The sequence below is a fragment of the Petromyzon marinus genome, chromosome 53 (genome assembly GCF_048934315.1).
Source record: "Petromyzon marinus isolate PM22_M1 ecotype Great Lakes invasive population chromosome 53, UKy_Petmar_22M1.pri1.0, whole genome shotgun sequence".
NCBI lineage: Eukaryota > Metazoa > Chordata > Hyperoartia > Petromyzontiformes > Petromyzontidae > Petromyzon > Petromyzon marinus.
Window position 1 is genome coordinate 11,628,919 of NC_133719.1, and position 24,371 is coordinate 11,653,289.

The following is a 24,371-nucleotide window of genomic DNA, read 5'->3' on the forward strand; positions in this document are numbered from 1 at the left end:
CCTCACTCTCTTGAGTCCTCACTCTCTGAGTCGTCCTCTCAACGAGAGTGAGGAGCGGGTGCCGTGCGGCGTTAAGTCATTTGACACATCCCATCAGCCAATACGCCCCTTGATTTTGTTAATTTGTGGAAGCAGAGAGATTGGAAAGTGTAGGCGGAGTTGCTCGCTTGTTTATTTTGATGGCGGTATGAAATGAAGATGCCGACGGATGACGCGCGTGGGCCACAAGGGGGAGCCCTCCACTCGCAGCGTTGCCGCCTGGTGGGGTCCGGACGCGTCACGTGCACACAGACAGAGATGCCCCGGACAGCGTCGAACAGACGACACGTTGTTGGGGCAGCTGCTGTGAGCGAGCTCCTGCCAAGGCCGGCACGCCACATGATTTGGGTGGGCGGATAGCGCAGCACCCAGCCGCCTTTGTCTCCCCGGGGAGGCCCAGGACCGGTTCAGATACTCGTCACTGGTGTTGGCCGTGAGCGGGAATCGAACTCGGCTTTCCGGTTTCGTAGCGCAGAGCGCTAAACCGCCCCACTGCGCGCGCACACACACAGTCACACACACACAGTCACACACACACAGTCACACACACACAGTCACACACACACAGTCACACACACACAGTCACACACAAACACAGTCACACACACAGACGGTCGCACACAGACGGTCACACACACACAGGTCACACACCGATAGGTACACACACACAGGTCTCACACACAGACATTCACACACAGACGGTTACACACAGTCACACACACAGACGGTCACACGCACACAGGTCACACACAGACGGTCACACAGGTCACACACACACGTGAAGTTCAAGAGCTCCCTGCCTGTCAATGCCACCACACCTCGTCTCAGCTTCCTGCCTCTTGCCGTGTCCCACGGCTTATCGCGCGCAGCAGCAGACGCCGCCAGTCAGATCCTCTTCCGCCTGTGGCGCAGTCGAAACGTCATCCAGGGGCCGATCTCGCAGCCCTATCCATCACCACCGCCACCATCACCTGGCTGGAGGTCTTGCCCTTGTTTCACAGTGGAAACGTCATCCAGGGGCCGATCTCACAGCCCCATCCATCACCATCACCGCCACCATCTGGCTTTAATTCTCTAAACACGTCCGTGCCCGCACACACACACACGCGCGCGCGCGCACACAACCGTGTTGTTGTCCGGACTGTGGGAAAGTTGTTTCAGATTGTTTATGTTCGGCTAATCACGGCAACATTCGCTCCCAATTCATCCCTGCCCGCGGACGCGTGAGGCGCATTGGAGACATCGAGAGCCCTGCGCCCAATCACTTTGTCGCCACGTCCGGTGCTCGTGAGCCCGTCCTGTGCGGACCCCTTTGAGTGTTTGTATACCCCCCCCTTAACACCCCCACCCTCTTCACCCCCCCCCCCCCCCCACTGGAGCACGTGGTGAGACTTCTCCGGGCCCTCGAGTTTCCTGCCTCGACTCGGCAGCCGCAGTCGTCCATCGGCTGCCGCGTTGCCTCCCACCCCCACCACACCCACCCCCCACACACCCCCCCACCACCCCAATGCTAATTATTTTAACAACCTAAACTTTTTTCCCAATGTTACCCAGGTAAAGCCCACTATGAGCGCTTTTTCTAGTGTCAGTGGCGAGCTGGCCAACGCCTCGTCGTCGAATCGGCTGATGCCATCACCAACCTCGTGGGAAATATTCGTTGGTTCTTTCGGTAAAGTCACGAAGTTAGAAATACAACAAATCACGACGTTTCGATTGCAACACAAGCAATCATCATCAGGTGGGAAAACCACAGCAAGAACATCTTTGGGAAATGTGTCGCGGCCGTCAAAAATCATCTCGACCCACGCGACTGCCGTGTGGCGGCAACGCGCGGTACCCGGGGGACAATCCACGCGACCGAACACGGGGACACGGGGAGTGAGAAACACGCGGACTCCATATATATACAACAGCAGGCATCGTCTGGGTCCGGGCTCGAACTCACGGTCTCCTGCGTCCCAGGCGATGGAGTTCACATCTCCTCGCCATCACTAAGGCGGCAGTAGCAGGGCTCTCCTGAAGAGGCCCCGAGTCTTGCGACTCAACAGAGGCTTTGCCTGCGTGAATGAGCGGCATTGGTGGCGCTCATAATGATCACATCACACACGGGCCGAGTGCAGCATGGACACGGACGGACGCGTCTCGCGATCCCATCGTTCCCTCCCTCCACCCCGCGATTCCATTGTCACGCGTCTATTGTTATGCTCTCTTGTCATCGTTTCAGTTGTGTTGTCTGTCTCGTTGGTATTGTTGTTTCTCGTTTGAATTCTCTTTCATATTTGTATTGTTTCTCGTATTTATATTGTCTGTCTCGTTTGTATTGTTTGTCTAGTTTGCGTTGTCTCTTGTATTTGTTTTATCTGTCTCGATTGTATTGTCTTCTTTGTATTGTTTATCTAGTTTGTATTGTCACGTATTTGTATTGTTGGTGTAGATTGTATTGTTTGTGGAGATTGTATTGTGACACGTGCGAATCCAATGCTCCTGCTTCGTGAGCGATAAGAATCAAGTCTAGTCCTACTAATTGTGATGTTCCGAGCGTTTTGAGGCACAGACTTCGTGTGGCACAATTTAAAAGTGTACCTAGACAAAAATAAATATATTTTCAAATTCCACCCATGTGTCGGTGGAGTCCGAGATCTCTCAGCGATGTCTGCATTGTGTACAGCACCGCCCACGAAGTGGCTCGGCCCTTCCACACGCATGCGAAAACAGATCCCCCGTATAGCCTTAACAGACGTTTTGGGCAAGTGCTGTGAGCGCCTACGAAGGCCGGCACGACACACTACGGCGAGGGTGGCCAGGCCCACGCCCGACCGCCTTTGTCTCCCGAGTGGCGACGTTTACACACCGCACCGGGTATAGCACTCATTTGAGGCTGAGTCGACCGAGCACCGATTCAGATAATCGTCACTGGTCGAACTCGGCTCTCCGTCTGGGTCCCTCGTGCAGCGCGCTAACCGCCCCGCCACCGCTCCACCGTCCTGCTCGGGTGCCCCGACCCTCTTCCCTGTATCACGACCAGAGGTGAGAACAAGTTGCACCGGGAATCCAGTCGAGATTTTCACCACGGTTTAGGGACTACGGGACAGCCTCTCGGAGGCCCCCGACCGGGGCCGCCCGTCGCGGCCACACCGGGACGTTTGGTGGCTTCGGTGTCGCGCTGAACTCCCCTTCAACGGTGCCAGTTCAACCCCCCGATGGACGCTTGGACAGCTGAATGCAGTTCAAAGGAAGTCGCAGACACCGCCTTGTTGTGAAATACCCAACGCAGAAGATCCCTTGGGTTTGAGCTTCCACGAAGCTGCCCATGGTCCACCCCTAAACCGCATCCACAAACCATGGCAGCGGTAGCTGCGGATGGTAGCTGACGATGTGAAATGTGAAACTCTCCAGCAGTAGCGGTGCGACTGTGGCCATCCAGAACAGAGACCTACACAACGTGGGACGACGCAATTCCCGATCCACAAATACGAAGGAGACATCATCACAGCTACGACGACGACGATGATGATGACACACGACTCCACTGCTCCTAACGTGGTAATCTGCTGGCGTCACCACCTGAATGTGAGATTGTCGCTGCTTTGCGTCTACACCAGCAGCCGTACGACAAGGAGAAGTGTAGCTAAAGTTACAGCAACGTCACGGAAAACCTAACAAACCCCAACATTCATCCCTTAATTTATCGTCTCATATGCCCCCGTGTCAACACGATCACCTCATCTCAAGTCTAATTGCACCACCCCCACTCCCTCTCCCTTTAAGCGCGCCCACCCCCCCCCCCCCCCCCCCCCATAGTCCTCACCCGCATTTATTTTAAAACAGAATCCTTCAGACAGAATCGTTCAAACAGAATCCTTCAGCTGGACAAGCGTGGCGAGATGGAGCAGCCTCGCCTGCAAGGAGGTCCAGGGCACACGCGACGACAACGCATCACATCGTAATAGGTTTTTACCCTTTTAACTGGCACAAAAACTGACACCTTTATTCAAGGGATCATGTTTGCAATAACCACAACACAAGTAGTCAAAATGCAAACAAAAAAGACAACTGATAATATGCACTGTCCTTGAATTTGATTGGTCCACACCCGAGACGGGTTTTCTTAGAGCCCAGTCTCCACTGGTGTTGGACCAGAAGACGCCAAAAGGCGTACAACTCAAAAACAGCGCACCATCAGAGTATTGAGAGATCGGGGTAAGCACTTACATTATGATACCTCCTTTGCCAGTAGCAAGACATAGTAATAGGTTTTACCCTTTTATCTGGCTACTTGTGTTGTGGTTATTGCAAACATGATCCCTTGAATAAAGGTGTCAGTTTTTATGCCAGATAAAAGGGTAAAACCCTATTACTATGTCTTGCTACTGGCAAAGGAGGTCTCATAATGCATGACATCGTCTGCAGACAGGCGGTTTAAGATGGAACACGGCCGCCCCAGCTCCCCTTAAAACGCCCACCAAACGTGGCTGTTGCTGGAGGCCCCAGAGCAAACAAAATGCCAGGCGAGGTCCTCTCTGAGGCCCCTTAGGTCCTTGCTGGCTACAGTCCCGGTGAGTCAATTGTCTCGGTGTCCTGGCGCCGCCCCACCACTACCCCCACCACCACCACTACCCCCCACCACCACCGCCCCCCCCCCACTGCCCTATTCTGAAGCATTTGCGAACATCTGGATTTTGTCCCGGGTTAAAATGATGACGACGACGACTCCATAACACCACACATGGATCGTGGTGCAGCCAGAGGTCGGAGCTACCAGTCCGGTGGGCGGGGATACATTTGAAGGGGGCGGGGCTACATGCATAGTGGGCAGGGCTACGCGAGTGGTGGGCGGGGCTACCTGAGTAGTGAGTGGGGCTACCTGAGTAGTGAGTGGGGCTACCTGAGTAGTGAATGGGGCTACCTGAGTAGTGAGTGGGGCTACCTGAGTAGTGAATGGGGCTACCTGAGTAGTGAGTGGGGCTACCTGAGTAGTGAGTGGGGCTACCTGAGTAGTGAATGGGGCTATCTGAGTAGTGAGTGGGGCTACCTGAGTAGTGAGTGGGGCTACCTGAGTAGTGAGTGGGGCTACCTGAGTAGTGAGTGGGGCTATCTGAGTAGTGAGTGGGGCTACCTGAGTAGTGAGTGGGGCTACCTGAGTAGTGAGTGGGGCTACCTGAGTAGTGAATGGGGCTACCTGAGTAGTGAGTGGGCCTACCTGAGTAGTGAGTGGGGCTACCTGAGTAGTGAGTGGGGCTACCTGAGTAGTGAGTGGGGCTACCTGAGTAGTGAGTGGGGCTACCTGAGTAGTGAATGGGGCTACCTGAGTAGTGAGTGGGCCTACCTGAGTAGTGAGTGGGGCTACCTGAGTAGTGAGTGGGGCTACCTGAGGAGTGAGTGGGGCTACCTGAGTAGTGAGTGGGGCTACCTGAGTAGTGAGTGGGGCTACCTGAGTAGTGAGTGGGGCTACCTGAGTAGTGAGTGGGGCTACCTGAGTAGTGAGTGGGGCTACCTGAGTAGTGAGTGGGGCTACCTGAGTAGTGAGTGGGGCTACCTGAGTAGTGAGTGGGGCTACCTGAGTAACGGGTGGGGCCAGCATGAGAGTGATTGAGATCGCTCTCTGAGTGGGCGGTGCTAGCGACTGAGTGGGCATGGCTATGTTAAAGTGGGAGGAGAGTGACGGAGGGTCTGCCAGATCACTGCGCTCAACCCCCCCCCCCCGGTTAAGCCTCCCAGAAATGTGCAAGTCTTGTCTCTGCGGGCCTGCCTGCACCGCGTGTTCAAGGAGGAGTGCGCGTGGAGGTCTGAGCCAGCCCCATCATCTCAGCGCATCAATACCCGCCATTCGCCACCAGGTCACGGGGACGTCACCACGGCGCCGATGCCAGGCCAGGTACAATTTGAGGCCACGTGAAGTGTCGAAGGCTGGCTGACAGGAGGTCACGGGACAGACCCAGGGGTTGACTGAGATTAATGGCAGAGGCACCACCTGTGCCCCCTACTGTGCCAACTTGCTGCGTTTTAGCTACCCGGCGCTCCTCTCGTTGTTTTTGGAGGGCTGCTGCCTTCAACTGCCCAGCAGCGTCCTTCACGAGCTTCCTCCATCTCAGAGCACCTTACGTCTCATCTCAATCATTCTAATGCCGGCAACTGAGCCTTGTTCAACACAAGATGACACCGCACACAAGTTGGGTGTCAGTCTGCCAAGAGACGGCGATATCGCTGTTGATGCCTCCTCCTGAATGATCCATTGCCCTTCTGGACCTCTCCGCTCCCACGTTTAGCCAAAAGGAAGCTTCTAAAAGAAGGGCGGTTTCTCCTGATTGGCGAGCCGCAGCCAATTGCGGCTTGAAGGCGCTCTGGTTTAACACGTGCTCGGAGGCTATTTATCGCCCATTGGTTCCTCCGCAGCCAATCGGCGCGCGGGAAGCGAAGCCCGCTCGCGATTGGGCGAGAGAGCTCCTCGCCGCGCTCTCAGAGCCAATCGCGAGGCCTCGGGAGAGCTCGCCGGAAGGCGATTGGCCAAAGCTGCGGCCAATAAGGCGCCGTCCGTGGGCGCGGCCTCGGCTCCGATTGGCCGGTGGCGCGCCCCGGGGGGCGCGGGCGCGGCGATTTTGGGGCTCCCGAGGCGGACCCGCGTGGAGGCAGACGCGAGGAGGAGAGAGCGGAGAGAGGAGCAGAGAGAGGAGCAGAGAGAGAGGAGCAGAGAGAGAGGGGCAGAGAGAGAGGGGCAGAGAGAGCAGAGAGGGCAGAGAGAGAGAGAGAGCAGAGAGAGAATAGAGAGAGCGTGGGGAAAGAAGCAGAGAGAGAATAGAGAGAGAGCGTGGGGAAAGAAGCAGAGAGAGAGAGCATAGCGTGGGGAGCGAGCGAGCAGAGAGCGAGGGCAAGAGGAGAGCAGTGGCACGGCAAGAGGAGCAGCAGCGACACACAGGTACCCACGGCCGCATTGGCACACGGATGAGTGGCACACGAGCGGTGGCACTACGCGTAGCGGTGACACCGGCAGAGCGCAGTTTACATGGCAGGTACACGCAGCGGCATCGATACACACAGCAGCACTGACACACAGCACTGACACACACACAGCACTGACACACACAGCACTGACACACACACAGCACTGACACACACAGCACTGACACACACACAGCACTGACACACACAGCACTGACACACACAGCACTGACACACAGCACTGACACACACACAGCACTGACACAGCAGCACTGACACACACACAGCACTGACACACACGGCAGCACTGACACACACAGCAGCACTGACACACAGCACTGACACACACAGCAGCACTGACACACACACAGCACTGACACACACAGCACTGACACACACAGCACTGACACACACAGCAGCACTGACGCACACCCAGCACTGACACACACGGCAGCACTGACACACACAGCACTGACACACACCACTGACACACACACAGCACTGACACACACACAGCACTGACACAGCACTGACACACACACAGCACTGACACACACCCAGCACTGACACACACGGCAGCACTGACACACACACAGCACTGACACACACAGCACTGACACACACACAGCACTGACACACACAGCAGCATTGACACACACAGCACTGACACAGCAGCACTGACACATACACAGCAATGACACACACAGCACTGACACAGCACTGACACACACACAGCACTGACACACACACAGCACTGACACACACCCAGCACTGACACACACGGCAGCACTGACACACACAGCACTGACACACAGCACTGACACACACACAGCACTGACACACACGGCAGCACTGACACACACAGCACTGACACACAGCACTGACACACACAGTACTGACACAGCAACACTGACACACACAGCAGCTATGTTGACACACTTCACAGCGCTCACACACACAGCAGCACTGCCACTCATACAATCGGCAAATACTGTACTGTACAACATCATCACATACAGCAGCGATAGATAGCAACACGACTAACATTATTAACACGACTAATATTATTAACACTACTAATATTATTAACACGACTAACATTAATAACACGACTAACATTATTAACACGACAAACATTAACTAACGCATATCTAGCCGACAGGTACCAGACTGATTTATCGGCCGTGTAGTGTTTGGTGAGTTCCTCAGTTGTGGGTACAGATGGTGAACAAATCGAAACGCAGTTACATTTCTTTTCTCTTCAGAACTTTGTAGTACCACCACGCCGCTTTACCCACCCCACCACCCGTGTACTTGTGAGCCTAGCAGTGCATAGAGGGTGACATGGAGCAGCAGCAGCAGCAGCTGGACGTGAACAGCCACGGAGGAGGAGGAGGAGGGGCGGCGATGGAGGAGGTGGACGTCTCCCACCACGAGGACGCGTGGGACCGCGACCTGCTGCTCGACCCGGCCTGGGAGAAGCAGCAACGCAAGGTGACGCCCCGTCGCCGTGGCAACCTCGCGCCGCGTTGCCACGGCGACCTCCTTACCGTGCCGCCGCGCTGCCACGGTTGCCCGTGGCAACCACGTTGCCGTGGTTACCACGTTCCCACGTTACTCGCGGAGCGACTTCGTGACCACGGCACGAGGGCAGCGTCTTGCCGCCTCGCCGAAGCTGTTGACGTCACCGCGTTACCCCGTGACTCTGAAACGATGTCAACTTGTTCCCATGTTCACCATGGTCACACCGTCTTCCCATGTTCACCATGGTCACACCATGTTCACCATGGTCATGGTCACACCGTCTTCCCATGTTCACCATGGTCACACCGTCTTCCCATGTTCACCATGGTCACTCCGTCTTCCCATGTTCAACATGGTCATGGTCACACCGTCTTCCAATGTTCACCATGGTCACACCGTCTTCCCATGTTCACCATGGTCACTCCGTCTTCCCATGTTCAACATGGTCATGGTCACACCGTCTTCCCATGTTCACCATGGTCACACCGTCTTCCCATGTTCACCATGGTCACACCATGTTCACCATGGTCATGGTCACACCGTCTTCCAATGTTCACCATGGTCACACCGTCTTCCCATGTTCACCATGGTCACACCATGTTCACCATGGTCATGGTCACACCGTCTTCCCATGTTCACCATGGTCACACCATGTTCACCATGGTCATGGTCACACCGTCTTCCCATGTTCACCATGGTCACACCATGTTCACCATGGTCATGGTCACACCGTCTTCCCATGTTCACCATTTCAGCCTACTATGTACCGCGTTACCATCGTGGGTAGTGATGCGTGTACCACAGTGGGTAGTGAGAGGTACTGGGTAGTGATGTGTGTACCAGTGGGTAATGAGAAGTACTGGGTAGTGATGTGTGTACCACAGTGGGTAGTGAGAAGTACTGGGTAGTGATGTGTGTACCACAGTGGGTAGTGAGAGGTACTGGGTAGTGATGCGTGTACCACAGTGGGTAGTGAGAGGTACTGGGTAGTGATGTGTGTACCAGTGGGTAATGAGAAGTACTGGGTAGTGATGTGTGTACCACAGTGGGTAGTGAGAGGTACTGGGTAGTGATGTGTGTACCACAGTGGGTAGTGAGAGGTACTGGGTAGTGATGTGTGTACCACAGTGGGTAATGAGAAGTACTGGGTAGATGTGTGTACCACACGGGGTAGTGAGAAGTACTGGGTAGTGATGTGTGTACCACAGTGGGGTAGTGAGAGGTACTGGGTAGTGATGTGTGTACCACAGTGGGTAGTGAGAGGTACTGTGTAGATGTGTGAACAACACGGGGTAGTGAGAAGTACTGGGTAGTGATGTGTGTACCACATGGGGTAGTAAGAAGTACTGGGTAGTGATGTGTGTGCCACAGTGGGTAGTGAGAGGTACTGGGTAGTGATGTGTGTACCACATGGGGTAGTAAGAAGTACTGGGTAGTGATGTGTGTACCACACGGGGTAGTGAGAAGTACTGGGTAGATGTGTGTACGACAGTGGGTAGTGAGAGGTACTGGGTAGTGATGTGTGTACCAGTGGTAGTGAGAAGTACTGGGTAGTGATGTGTGTGCCACAGTGGGGTAGTGAGAAGTACTGGGTAGTGATGTGTGTACCACACGGGGTAGTGAGAGGTACTGGGTAGTGATGTGTGTACCACATGGGGTAGTGAGAGGTACTGGGTAGTGATGTGTGTACCACACGGGGTAGTGAGAGGTACTGGGTAGTGATGTGTGTACCACAGTGGGGTAGTGAGAAGTACTGGGTAGTGATGTGTGTACCACACGGGGTAATGAGAGGTACTGGGTAGTGATGTGTGTACCACACGGGGTAGTGAGAGGTACTGGGTAGTGATGTGTGTACCACAGTGGGGTAGTGAGAAGTACTGGGTAGTGATGTGTGTACCACATGGGGTAGTGAGAAGTACTGGGTAGTGATGTGTGTACCACAGTGGGGTAGTGAGAGGTACTGGGTAGTGATGTGTGTACCACATGGGGTAGTGAGAGGTACTGGGAAGTGATGTGTGTACCACACGGGGTTGTGAGAAGTACTGGGTAGTGATGTGTGTACCACACGGGGTTGTGAGAGGTACTGGGTAGTGATGTGTGTACCACAGTGGGTAGTGAGAAGTACTGGGTAGTGATGTGTGTACCACACGGGGTAGTGAGAAGTACTGGGTAGTGATGTGTGTACCACAGTGGGTAGTGAGAAGTACTGGGTAGTGATGTGTGTACCACATGGGGTGTGCAGCGGTAGTGTAGCGGTTAGCGCGCTGCGCTATGAACCTGGCCACCCAGGTTCGATTCCCGCTCACGGCCAACACCGGCGGTGACGATTATCTGAACCGGTCCTGGGCCTCCCCTAGGTCAACTCAGCCTCAAATGAGTACCTGGTGCGGTGTAAACATTGTCACTGGGGAGACAAAGGCGGCCGGGCGTGGTGCTGGCCACCCACCCCCTCATGCGCCATGCCGGCCTTCATAGGTGCTCGCTAAAAGCACTTGCCCCAACAGTCTGTTAAGGCTACACGGGGGATCTTTGTCTTTGTGAGATGTACCGGGTAGGGTTTGTGGTCTCCTATCCAAGCGCTACCCAAGCTCAACACTGCTTACCTTGTCACGTGCAAGTTCATTTGGTCACCGCGTACTTCAGATGAGCACGGTTGGCTACGCACGGTGCAAAAGAAGTTCAACATACATAACATAACCACGTTACTCAGCTACAGTTACCATGACGCTGTTGTCGTTACCATGATGCCATCTCTAGGACCTTGTTACCTTGGCCATTACCTCGTTACCATTGCCTCGTTACCAGCATAGGTTAACGGTTATGGTCGTGCATGTTAATCACGTGCAGTGTATGATGATCCCATTGTGTGGGAGGCAACACAGCGGTTGATGTCTGCCTGTTCTGACGCCCGCCACAGGAATGTGGAATTTCCGCCAATACCAGTCGAAGCAACTCGTAAACATGAAGGTTACTAAGTGCTACTGATGATGAGGGTGATGATCTTGCTGCTGCTGATGATTATTACATTTATGACATGGGTGACATAGCTGCTGCTGCTGAATATCATGATAAAATATAGCATATGCTGATAAAACAATATTTTACTGATGCTATTTAATTCTGCTGCTGATGTTGATGATGGTAATCACGACGACGATCAGGGTGATGATGATGATGATGCAGTGCGTGATGCTACAAGCTTTGCCGATCGGGCGCACGGTTGCTATGCGACCGCCAGCGGTTGCCACGGTGACGAGATGATGCTGTGTCCATGGGAGCGGCAGAGCCTACTTGTTTGGTGGGGAAGTGGAGCACGTCTGCGTGCCGTTGTGATGTCCGATACAGAGCGGTGTACACACGGCACACGCTGACACGCCACACGCGTGTCGCGGAACGGACGGGTCGGCGTCAATGTATAGACGGTCAAGTCACAAATCGGGCGGTAGGGTGGCGACAGTGGAAAAATGTTAACTTCCTCGCCTGGTACACAGGAGGTCGTGGGTTCAATTCCGACCCTGACGCCTGCTGTATATTTGGAGTTTGTGTGTCTCTATCTCTGCCTGTGGACGCGTGGATTTTTCTCCGGGTCCTTCGGTTTTTCCTCTCCACATTTAGAATCAACATCACACTTTTAGAGTATGTGGCTGATAGCAATTTCCACACTGAGGATAAGCCACTTCGTTGGGCTGTCATTTGTGGCCAGATCGCTTCTGAAAGAGAGCTGTATAGCTAAAGTGGGCATTACCTGCTGAAATAAATACAAAATCATAGTTTAGTTTAAATAAGAGCTCTGGGTTCGATTCCAGACCGGGGCGCCTCTCCCTGCAAATCACTCTTTTGGGATCGCAGCAGCAGCATTGGCTCCTTCAGTGGAAAGCTTGGCAGCACCTTCTTCACTACGATTCTTAAGTGGCGCTCTCCTGGGTAATCAAGCGTGATAATAATAATGATGATAAGAACAACATCGCACGGGATCGCAGTGGTGCGTTTTTGTCAGTGTGGAGTTTGTGCGTTCTCCCACTCGCTCTGCATGGGTTCCCTCTCTGACGTCCGCAGCTGAAGGAACACGCTCACTGTCGATGCGGTCAGGAGCCTCCTCAAAGAAAGCGTCTCCAGCCTCGGTGTTTGTTTCCCCACATGCATCGGTTTGAGTTGAACTCCCAATCGCTCTGCTCGCAATCTCCGTGGGTCACTGCACGTGACCCACGGAGATTGCAGTCCAGCAAGTGGGCGCGTGAACTCGTCCGTGCGGTAAGCCTTCGAGCGTCGCCCCCTCGTGAGTGGTGGGTTTTCTCCGGGCACTCCTTTCGCCGCCGCCGCCGCAGTCACCGTCAGCCACGGTCGTCCCGCAGCTGCTGGGCGAAACGGATCCTCGTGGCGTCTCCGTCTCCACGGCGGGCCCATGCCACCCCTTGGGGGGTCGCGTTCGCCTCCCCCGGTGCGGCAGGACCCTCTCTGCCACGGAGTTCTCCGGAGTCCCGCGACGCTCTCCCGGCGTGATGAAAGCGCCCGCTGCTCCTGCCGCCACCGTGGGGGGGTCTCCGCTTCGCGACTCGCGCTCGGAGCGCGCTCGGAGCAGTCGGATTTTTTTCCCATAGCGGGCCGCTTCCGCGCACCGCCGTGACCAAAAATAGCAATGTTTCGCGTGAAAGCGAGAAGTGGGGACTTCTTGGAGTCTGCGCAACTCCCACACGTGCCCGCGGAAGCAGCCAAGTCTGTGTGTGTGGGTGTGTGTGTGGGTGTGTGACATGGTGCCTGTGTGTGGGGAGCGCTACGCCGCGCTACGCCGCGCTACGAACATGGTGACCCGATTTTGATTCCCGCTCACGGCCAACATCAGTGATGAGAATTATCTGAACCGGTCCTGGGCCTCCCCTAGGTCGACTCGGCCTCAAATGAGACCCTGGTGCGGTGTGTAAACATCGCCACTAGGGCGACAAAGGCGGCCGGGCGTGGTGTTGGCCACCAACCCCCTCGAGTGCCGTGCCGGCCTTTTTAGGTGCTCGCTAACAGCACTTGCCCCTAGAGTCTGTTAAGGCTACACGGGGGATCTTTGTCTTATACTAGAGCGAGTCAGTGTCTGTATACGGATAACAGGATGTGAGTGTGTATGTCTGTATGAGTGTGCATGTGTCTTTGTGTGTGTGTATGCTTGCTAACAGCACTTGCCCCAACAGTCTGTTAAGGCTATATGGGGGATCTTTGTATGCTTGCTAACAGCACTAAAAAGTCTGTTGAAGGCTATAGAGGAGATCTTTATCTTTATTCGTATGTATGTACTGTATGTACTGTATACAGATTACAGGATGTGCGAGACTCTATGTATAATACACGTGTGCGTGTGTGTGCGTGCGTGTGTAAATTATGGCAGCGCATGTGAGCATATTGCGGAACGTGTGTGTGCGCGCGCTTATGTCTGATCTGTGTACATATGTAATACACACGTGTGTGTTATAGCAGCACGTGCGAGCGTATTGCGGCACGCGTGTGCGTGGCGACAGCAGCAACAGTCATCAACCACGAGTGTTCCGTAACGTGCCAGCCTGACATCGCCTACGAAGGCCGCTTTCACATTATTATTTTTTTTCACCTGTGGTGACATGGGCCGGGTGAGCGTGGCTTGCCCTGATAAGGTCCTGGGGGGGGGGGGGGGTGATGGGGGGCCCCTCCTGGGTCCATGTGCTGCCTCAGATAATTCAGCCGCATTTCTGGAGCGTGCGTCTCCCATCGCCATATAAGGGCCGGCACAAGTGGAGAACCGCACGGCTTTTTTGGTCCGCCAGCCTCATTTGGGCCGCTCCGTTCCACGAGCTTTCACCCATTCAGTTTTTGGCCGGGCGGAGGGGGGCGGTGGCGGAGGTGGTTTCACTAAAAAATGAATGCGCGTGGGTCTGTGGCTTCCTGCAGCCAACGCCAACGGAGGTTACACCTTGCAGCTCCGCAAAAAAAAACACAATATATACAATTTAAATATCTCGCTCCGCGGTCGGCGTTTATTTCCGTCCGAGTACGGGGTGGATTCTTGGATGGGGAAGCACTTTGTTGCACTTTTGGGTGTTTGTCCGTCACGTGAAAGGTATGCGTGTTGGCGTCCGGCACAGACATCGACTCGTCCCGTCTCAGACGCAGGCCGTGATTCACGTCTCGCCGCAGAGCCCCGACGGTGTCTCGGCACACGAGGGAGGAGCTGCCGTGGTGGTGGTGTGGGGAGCGGTGGTGCAGCGGTTAGGGCCGCGCTACGAACCCCGCGAACATCGCCACTGGGGAGACAAAGGCGGCCGGGCGTGGTGCTGGCCACCCACCCTCTCGTGTGCCGTGGCGGCCTTCATAGGTGCCACTCGCTAAAGCACTTGCCCCTACAGTCTGTTTAAGGCTATACGGGGGATATTTGCCTTTGTGTATACAGATTACAGGATGTGCGAGAGTGTGTATGTGTATACTACACAGGTGTGTGTGTGTCTACACGTGTGTGTGTGTCTACACGTGTGTGTTTCTACACGTGTGTGTTTCTACACGTGTGTGTTTCTACACGTGTGTGTGTGTGTCTACACGTGTGTGTGTCTACACGTGTGTGTGTGTTTCTACACGTGTGTGTGTGCCTACACGTGTCTGTGTGTCTACACGTGTGTGTGTCTACACGTGTGTGTGTTTCTACACGTGTGTGTGTGTGTCTACACGTGTGTGTGTGCCCGTGTGTGCCCGTGTGTGTGGCAACGGCAGCACCACGCCCTAACAATCTGTTCAGGCCACACGGGGGGGGGGGGGGATCCTTATCTTTGGAGGTGGCAGTGGCGGTCATGGTTTGTTCGGAGTTTGCGTGAAGCCGCGCTTTTGCCGTGGGTCTCAGGGTGCCAACCGATGCTGCTCATCCTCCCGCTCATCCTCCCTCTCATCGTCGCCTCCGTCGTCATCGTCGCCTCATGCTCGCAGCTCTCTCTGTGATCGTAAACAAAAGGCAGAGAAGGTGCCAGGTGGTGGCTGCAGCGTTGAACCTTGAATTTTGGACCCTTGGAGCCGCTCGCAAATCAGACGGTCGCCCTCTCAACTCCGAGTTGAGGGTTGTGACATCAGCCCATCATCCCTTCCTTCCTCCTAGGGGTCGATTAAATAAGTTCCACTTTTCCTGGCGAAGTAAACGGTGGTTTCGTTTCGTGGATGGACTCGTGCCCGCCACAGTGATGGAGAATTTCCCACCACTTGCCCTGCAGGGCTGTAAGCAGGATGATGAGCACCACGCCTCGACGTGGCTTATTGGAGGAGCAGGAAACGACTGCACTGGGTTTTTTTTTTACAAAGGCGCAGCCCCGCAATTGCTTGCTCACGCCGCTGCTATGGGAAGGGCCTCCACTCAGAGGGGACTCTCTGGGGGGGGACCCCTGCAGAGCACAGAATCCCAAAACTCTGGGGACCCCCGTGGGCCACTGCCAACTCCGATATTCGCCGCCCGCCGTTCAGTGAAAAACCGTCGGCACTTTGTGAACAATATCGCAGCGTCTGCAACACGTGATGATGATCATCATCATACTCATCTCTAACAATCAAACTTTGCCATCATCATTCCCATAGTCATCATTCTAATCTCGATCATACCTCTTATCACCACCATCATCCTCATCATCACCTTCGCCACTACCACCAGAGATTCCCCCTTTAGCCTTAACAGACTGTAGGGGCAAGTGCTGTTAGCGAGCACCTATTGTATTACACGCGCAAAAACACAGACAGACACACGGACACACAGACACACGCACAGACACATACACACCACAAGGCAAGCGACGTGAGCCTGTCCGTGCTACACTCCTTTAGGTAGACTCAGCCTAAAGTAAGACTCATGGGGTCTTGCAGTTGTGGTGATGGTAAAGGTGGTGGTCGTGGTGCTGCTGCTGACAATGATGATGATAGTGGTGCTGATTATAGCAGCGACGACGATGATGAGGATGGTGGCGATAGTGGCGGTGACAAGGCCGTTTAGTAAGGAGTCGTCATCACGTGGCTTGTGAACATCGTCACTCGGATTGAGACGAAGCGGCCGGGAATACCTCCCCCCCATCACCCCCCCCATCACCCCCCCCCATCACCCCCCCCCATCACCCCCCTCCATCACCCCCTCCATCACCCCTCCATCATCCCTCCATCACCCCTCCATCACCCCTCCATCATCCCCTCCATCACCCCCTCACCTCCCCCCATCACCCCCATCCCACCATCACCCCATCACCCCCCCCATCACCCCCCCCCCCATCACCCCCCCTCATCACCCCCTCATCACCCCCTCCAGCACCCCCTCCATCACCCCCCCTCCATCACCCCCTCCATCACCCCCCCATCACCCCACCATCACCCCCCCTCCATCACCCCCTCCATCACCCCCCATCACCCCCCCCATCACCCCCTCCATCACCCCCCCCCCCATCACCCCCCCTCCATCACCCCCCCCATCCCCCCCCCCATCACCCCCCCATCACCCCCCCCATCACCCCCTCCATCACCCCCTCCATCACCCCCCTCCATCACCCCCCCCATCACCCCCCATCACCCCCTCCATCACCCCCCATCACCCCCCATCACCCCTCCCATCACCCCCCCATCCCCCCATCACCCCCCTCCATCACCCCCTCCATCACCCCCCCATCACCCCCCCATCACCCCCCCATCACCCCCTCCATCACCCCCCATCACCCCCCCCTCCATCACCCCCTCCATCACCCCCCCCCATCACCCCCCATCACCCCCCATCACCCCCCCTCCATCACCCCCTCCATCACCCCCCAATCACCACCCCCCATCACCCCCCCCATCACCCCCCATCACCCCCCCTCCATCACCCCCTCCATCACCCCCCAATCACCACCCCCCATCACCCCCCCATCACCCCCCATCACCCCCCCTCCATCACCCCCTCCATCACCCCCCCATCACCCCCCCCCATCACCCCCCATCACCCCCCCATCACCCCCCCATCACCCCCCCATCACCCCCCCATCACCCCCCATCACCCCCCCACACCCCCCCCATCACCCCCCTCATCACCCCCCCCATCACCCCCCTCATCACCCCCTCCATCACCCCCCCCATCACCCCCTCCATCACCCCCCCATCATCACCCCCCCATCACCCCCCCCCCCTCATCACCCCGCCCCTTCTCGGGGCTCGCCTGGGCCGCCTTAGTAGGCGCTGGCCAACAGCTGCCAGCTCGTGCCGCGACCTCTGCCCCTGCTGGACATCTGTGGAGGCGGGGGGGGGGAAGAGCTTCATAGCTCATCGGATTCCCCCAGGATATAATTAAACATGCTGATGTTAAGTGTCGACGCGTGGTAGTAATCATGACATCGGCCGGGCCATTCTCGAGCCAATAGCCCCCATGTGTGTGTGTGTGGGTGCAGGGTCGATTGGCACAGATGTCACCCCTCGTGTTTGCGTCACAATGTTAATGCGAGCGCTTCCTTTTACGCTGGTGGGGTGGGTGGGTGGGGAGCGGTGGGGGTGAGGGTCGCGTTGACTCTTGTAACGATGACCCAATCCAAGAGGGACGTGAATAATAATACTATTATAATATTATTATTTATTAGCGACTTTAACAAAAAAAATCTGGGATCTCAAAGTGCCGGGAAGACAGAGCAGTAGCAGAAGACGCTGCAGTATTAAACATCCACAAGCAGGAACACGGCAAGGTGTTAAACATCCACAAGCAGGAACACGGGGGCAGAGCAAGGTGATAACATCCACAAGCAGGAACACGGGGGCAGAGCAAGGTGTTAAACATCCACAAGCAGGAACACGGCAAGGTGATAACATCCACAAGCAGGAACACGGGAACACAGCGAGGTGATAACATCCACAAGCAGGAACACGGGAACACAACGAGGTGTTAAACATCCACAAGCAGGAACACGGGAACACAGCGAGGTGATAACATCCACAAGCAGGAACACGGCAAGGTGTTAAACATCCACAAGCAGGAACACGGCAAGGTGATAACATCCACAAGCAGGAACATAGCAAGGTGTTAAACATCCACAAGCAGGAACACGGGGCAGAGCAAGGTGTTAAACATCCACAAGCAGGAACACAACAAGGTGTTAAACATCCACAAGCAGGAACACGGCAAGGTGATAACATCCACAAGCAGGAACACGGCAAGGTGTTAAACATCCACAAGCAGGAACACGGGGGGCAGAGCAAGGTGTTAAACATCAACAAGCAGGAACACGGCAAGGTGTTAACATCCACAAGCAGGAACACGGCAAGGTGATAACATCCACAAGCAGGAACACGGCAAGGTGATAACATCCACAAGCAGGAACACGGCAAGGTGTTAAACATCCACAAGCAGGAACACGGCAAGGTGATAACATCCACAAGCAGGAACACGGGAACACGGCAAGGTGTTAACATCCACAAGCAGGAACACAGCGAGGTGATAACATCCACAAGCAGGAACATAGCAAGGTGTTAAACATCCACAAGCAGGAACACGGCAAGGTGATAACATCCACAAGCAGGAACACGGCAAGGTGATAACATCCACAAGCAGGAACACGGGAACACGGCAAGGTGTTAACATCCACAAGCAGGAACACAGCAAGGTGTTAACATCCACAAGCAGGAACACGGCAAGGTGTTAAACATCCACAAGCAGGAACACGGCAAGGTGTTAACATCCACAAGCAGGAACACGGCAAGGTGATCAAATAAATGCTTGAAGACGTTTGCTGAATGAGCTAAACGTTGAGTAAACAGAATCGTGTAAACAAGGTTTTAGACGATCTTTAAAGTTGTTAGAGCAGGAGGACTCTCTCTGTCTCTCGCTCTCATCGTGTCCAGCAGCATCAGCAGCAGCAGGAGGCGGACCTCCACATTAACCATCGAGACCCTGACCACCTCGCCATCATGCGCATACATATAATCAAAGTATCCGCGATTGGTTAAAGTTTGAATTGCGTTCTCGTGCCGTCGACTCCGATTAGCTGAATAGTCACAATGTCACTCTTACAGAGTTGAATAGTCACAATGTGATACTTACAGAGTTGAATAGTCACAATGTGATGCTTACAGAGTTGAATAGTCACAATGTCACTCTTACAGAGTTGAATAGTCACAATGCCACTCTTACAGAGTTGAATAGTCACAATGCCATTCTTACAGTTGAATAGTCACAATGTGATACTTACACAGTTGAATAGTCACAATGTCATCTTACAGAGTTGAATAGTCACAATGTGATACTTACAGAGTTGAATATTCACAATGTCACTCTTACAGAGTTGAATATTCACAAGGTCATTCTTACTGAGTTGAATAGTCACAATGTCACTCTTACAGTTGAATAGTCACAATGTCACTCTTACAGAGTTGAATAGTCACAATGTGATACTTACAGAGTTGAATAGTCACAATGTGATACTTACAGAGTTGAATAGTCACAATGTGATACTTACAGAGTTGAATAGTCACAATGTCACTCTTACAGAGTTGAATAGTCACAATGTGATACTTACAGAGTTGAATATTCACAAGGTCATTCTTACAGAGTTGAATAGTCACAATGTCACTCTTACAGAGTTGAATTATTCACAATGTCACTCTTACAGAGTTGAATAGTCACAATGTCACTCTTACAGAGTTGAATAGTCACAATGTGATACTTACAGAGTTGAATAGTCACAATGTGATACTTACAGAATTGAATAATCACAATGTCACTCTTACAGAGTTGAATAGTCACAATGTGATACTTACAGAGTTGAATAGTCACAATGTCACTCTTACAGAGTTGAATAGTCACAATGTGATTAATTTTGATTTAAAGCTTTCGTGACTGCAGGGATTCATATTATTGGTTCTTTCGGTATAGTCACGTAGAAGGGAAACAATAAAATAATAAAAATATAAAACAATAAAATTCTCACGACGTTTCGACTGCAACACAAGAAATCATCATCAGGTGTGATACTTACAGAGTTGAATAGTCACAATGTGATACTTACAGAGTTGAATAGTCACAATGTCACTCTTACAGAGTTGAATTTTCACAATGTGATACTTGCAGAGTTGAATAGTCACAATGTGATACTTACAGAGTTGAATATTCACAAGGTCATTCTTACAGAGTTGAATATTCACAATGTCACTCTTACAGAGTTGAATAGTCACAATGTGATACTTACAGAGTTGAATAGTCACAATGTCACTCTTACAGAGTTGAATTTTCACAATGTGATACTTGCAGAGTTGAATAGTCACAATGTGATACTTACAGAGTTGAATAGTCACAATGTGATACTTGCAGAGTTGAATAGTCACAATGTCACTCTTACAGAGTTGAATAGTCACAATGTGATACTTACAGAGTTAAATAGTCACAATGTCATTCTTACAGAGTTGAATATTCACAAGATCATTCTTACAGAGTTGAATAGTCACAATGCCATTCTTACAGTTGAATAGTCACAATGTGATACTTACACAGTTGAATAGTCACAATGTGATACAGACTCACTCCTTTGTTGTGATAAACTTTCTTTGTTGTTGTTTGTGCTTTTTGTTTTGGTGCCATTTATGAATTTGTTTATTATAGTTTTTTTTTATTTTGCTTGGTAGTAGTAACAGTAGCAGGGCTTTCATCTGCGTGGTGTGTGTGTGTGTGCATAACCAACCGCTGTGGGGAGCGGTGGGGTAGCCCGTTAGTGCACTGCGCTATGAGGCGAGTGACCCGAGTTTGATTCTCGCTCACGGTCAACACCGGTGACGATTATTTGAACCGGTCCTGGGCCTCCCCTAGGTCGACTCAGCCTCAAACAATTACCTGGTGCGGTGTGTAGTAAACATCGCCACTGGGGAGACAAAGGCGGTCAGGCGTGGTGCTGGCCACCCACCCCACCATGTATCATTCCGGCCTTCATAGGTGCTGCTCGCTCACAGCACTTGCCCCAACGGTCTGTTAAGGCTACACGGGGGATCTTTGTCACTGTTGGGCCTCTTTCGCGCCGTGCATAGCCAACCGCGTATATGGGATGTGGTCCTTATATATATAAAATTAATGTGGGATGCTGTTGGCATGAATGACGCTGATAGATACTGTAAACTCAAAGTCTTAGGTCTTATTATTATTCTTATACACGTCGTTAATCCGCTCGATCAATGCAGGCGGCGTTAAATGCTCGGCGCATCACATGGGGGGACGGCGTTCAGCGCGGAACGAGTTAACTTGTAGTGTTGGAATGGAGAGGTGAGTTGGTAAACGCAGAGAGACGGAGCGTGGTGGTGGTGGTGGTAGTGGTTGTGGGTGGTGGTGAGTGGCGGTGATGGTAGGTGGTGGTGGTGGTGAGTGGCGGTGATGGTAGGTGGTGGTGGTAGGTTGTGAGTGGTGGTGATGGGTGGTAGCGGTGGGTGGTAGTGGTGGATGGTGATATTGAGGGGATGGATGGTAGGTGGTGGTGAGTGGCGGTGATGGTGGTGGTGATGCGGGGACTGGTGCTGGTGAATCCGCGGGATCGACGTTATCTGGAACCGGTGCGAAAGGTCACGGTCGAATGTCAGGGGCTGGAATGTGGCGTCGTTGTAGGGGTCAACCAGTAAATGTCGTGGGGTCACTTCCCCTCCAGAGCCGGACGGCCACGCAAGTGAGAGAGAGAGAGACACAGATTGTGCCACTCTCGAGCTGCCTTTCCACCCCCGATCTTACTTTCGGTGTGTGCGGTGGAGCGGTGGGGGTTAAAGTAAAAAAAATCATAACGTTTGAACGTAATCGCACACTTACAACTCATTAAGGGAACTATTTTTTAAACAAATAATCTCGTGGCGATGCCGGCTGATTGCTGCTGCTGCTGCTGATTTGGCAGTAAGTGCTTCCCCGCGCTGCATGTCAATGACACCACTGGGCCCATGGCCGTGTGTGTGTGGCCTTCAAGAAAATATATATGCTAGGTGACGTTTCAGGCAATGGCCCTACTCTCTGACACGTAGAAAGCCAGAGAGTGTGGAGTGGATAATCGTTGTAGACGTCACACTTGATTATAATACACCACGTGAGACCTGCTAATAATCACATTATTAATTAGTTTTCCCGCTTAAAAATCTGTATGTAAATTACTTGCATGTCACTTCCTTTGTGCACATGTTCATGCAGAGCCGTCCTTAGGGGCACGCGGCGTATCTGGGCGACTGCGTGTGTGTATATATGTACACGCAGGCCGTTGTGTTAGTCCACTGCTGAGGGCCTTCCCACGCCTGTGCGGGCGAGGAGCGGTACTTGACCAGACTCCACCACCCCGTGGAGTCAGCGCGGGTTGGTGACGGGGGGGGACCATAGACAAGGTTGCAGTGCCGTACAACACAGGGCCACGTGGATGCCTTGCGGATCTGGAGATTACTCAGTTCCTCCCGTGCCGTGTACTCTCACCACAACCTCCCCCCACACTCTCACCCCAACGTCCCCCCACACTCTCACCCCAACGTCCCCCCACACTCTCACCCCAACTCCTCCCACACTCTCACCCCAACGTCCCCCCCACACTCTCACCCCAACCTCCCCCCACACTCTCACCCCAACCTCCCCCCACACTCTCACCCCAACGTCCCCCCACACTCTCACCCCAACGTCCCCCCACACTCTCACCCCAACCTCCCCCACACTCTCACCCCAACCTCCCCCCACACTCTCACCCCACCCTCCCCCCACACTCTCACCACAACCTCCCCCCACACTCTCACCCCAACCTCCCCCCACACTCTCACCCCAACGTCCCCCCACACTCTCACCCCAACCTCCCCCCACACTCTCACCCCAACGTCCCCCCACACTCTCACCCACCCTCCCCCCACACTCTCACCACAACCTCCCCCACACTCTCACCCCAACCTCCCCCCACACTCTCACCCCAACCTCCCCCCACACTCCTCACCCCAACCTCCCCCCACACTCTCACCCCAACGTCCCCCCACACTCTCACCCCAACCTCCCCCCACACTCTCACCCTACCCTCCCCCCACACTCTCACCCCAACCTCCCCCCACACTCTCACCCCAACCTCCCCCCACACTCTCACCCCAACGTCCCCTCACACTCTCACCACAACCTTCCCCCACACTCTCACCCCAACCTCCCCCCACACTCTCACCCCAACGTCCCCCCCACACTCTCACCCCAACGTCCCCCCACACTCTCACCACAACCTCCCCCACACTCTCACCCCAACCTCCCCCCACACTCTCACCCCAACGTCCCCCCACACTCTCACCCCAACGTCCCCCCACACTCTCACCCCAACATCCCCCCACACTCTCACCCCACCCTCCCCCCACACTCTCACCCAACCTCCCCCCACACTCTCACCCCAACTTCCCCCCACACTCTCACCCCAACCTCCCCCCACACTCTCACCCCACCCTCCCCCCACACTCTCACCCCAACGTCCCCCCACACTCTCACCCCAACCTCCCCCCACACTCTCACCCCAACCTCCCCCCACACTCTCACCCCAACCTCCCCCCACACTCTCACCCCAACCTCCCCCCACACTCTCACCCCCAACCTCCCCCCACACTCTCACCCCACCCTCCCCCACACTCTCACCCCAACCTCCCCCCACACTCTCACCCCAACCTCCCCCCACACTCACCCCAACCTCCCCCCACCACTCTCACCCCAACGTCCCCCCACACTCTCACCACAACCTCCCCCCACACTCTCACCCCAACCTCCCCCCACACTCTCACCCCAACGTCCCCCCACACTCTCACCCCAACCTCCCCCCACACTCTCACCCCAACCTCCCCCCACACTCTCACCCCAACCTCCCCCCACACTCTCACCCCAACGTCCCCCCACACTCTCACCCCACCCTCCCCCCACACTCTCACCCAACCTC

General features: G+C 54.3%; 1 protein-coding gene and 1 long non-coding RNA gene across 7 annotated transcripts in view; both read left to right on the forward strand.

The window, feature by feature from the left end:
* Positions 1-6,616: 6,616 nt before the first annotated feature.
* The window catches only part of LOC116953988 (alpha-actinin-1-like), a 97,018-nt gene continuing 79,263 nt past the window's right edge, over positions 6,617-24,371 (forward strand). For 2 of the 6 annotated variants that reach the window (XM_032974349.2, XM_032974354.2), the window contains exons 1-2: positions 6,617-6,952; positions 8,302-8,469. In XM_032974349.2, the coding sequence (XP_032830240.1) occupies positions 8,320-8,469 (150 nt within the window). In that variant the 5' untranslated portion in view covers positions 6,617-6,952; positions 8,302-8,319. The remainder of the gene's footprint in view (positions 6,953-8,301; positions 8,470-24,371) is intronic. The other 4 variants (XM_032974348.2, XM_032974353.2, XM_032974351.2 and 1 more) reach the window with 3 other exon arrangements.
* On the forward strand, positions 18,066-22,971 carry LOC116954010 (uncharacterized). The gene is made up of 3 exons (XR_012929586.1): positions 18,066-18,214; positions 18,255-18,887; positions 18,952-22,971. It is a non-coding gene; the product is annotated as an uncharacterized LOC116954010 (long non-coding RNA).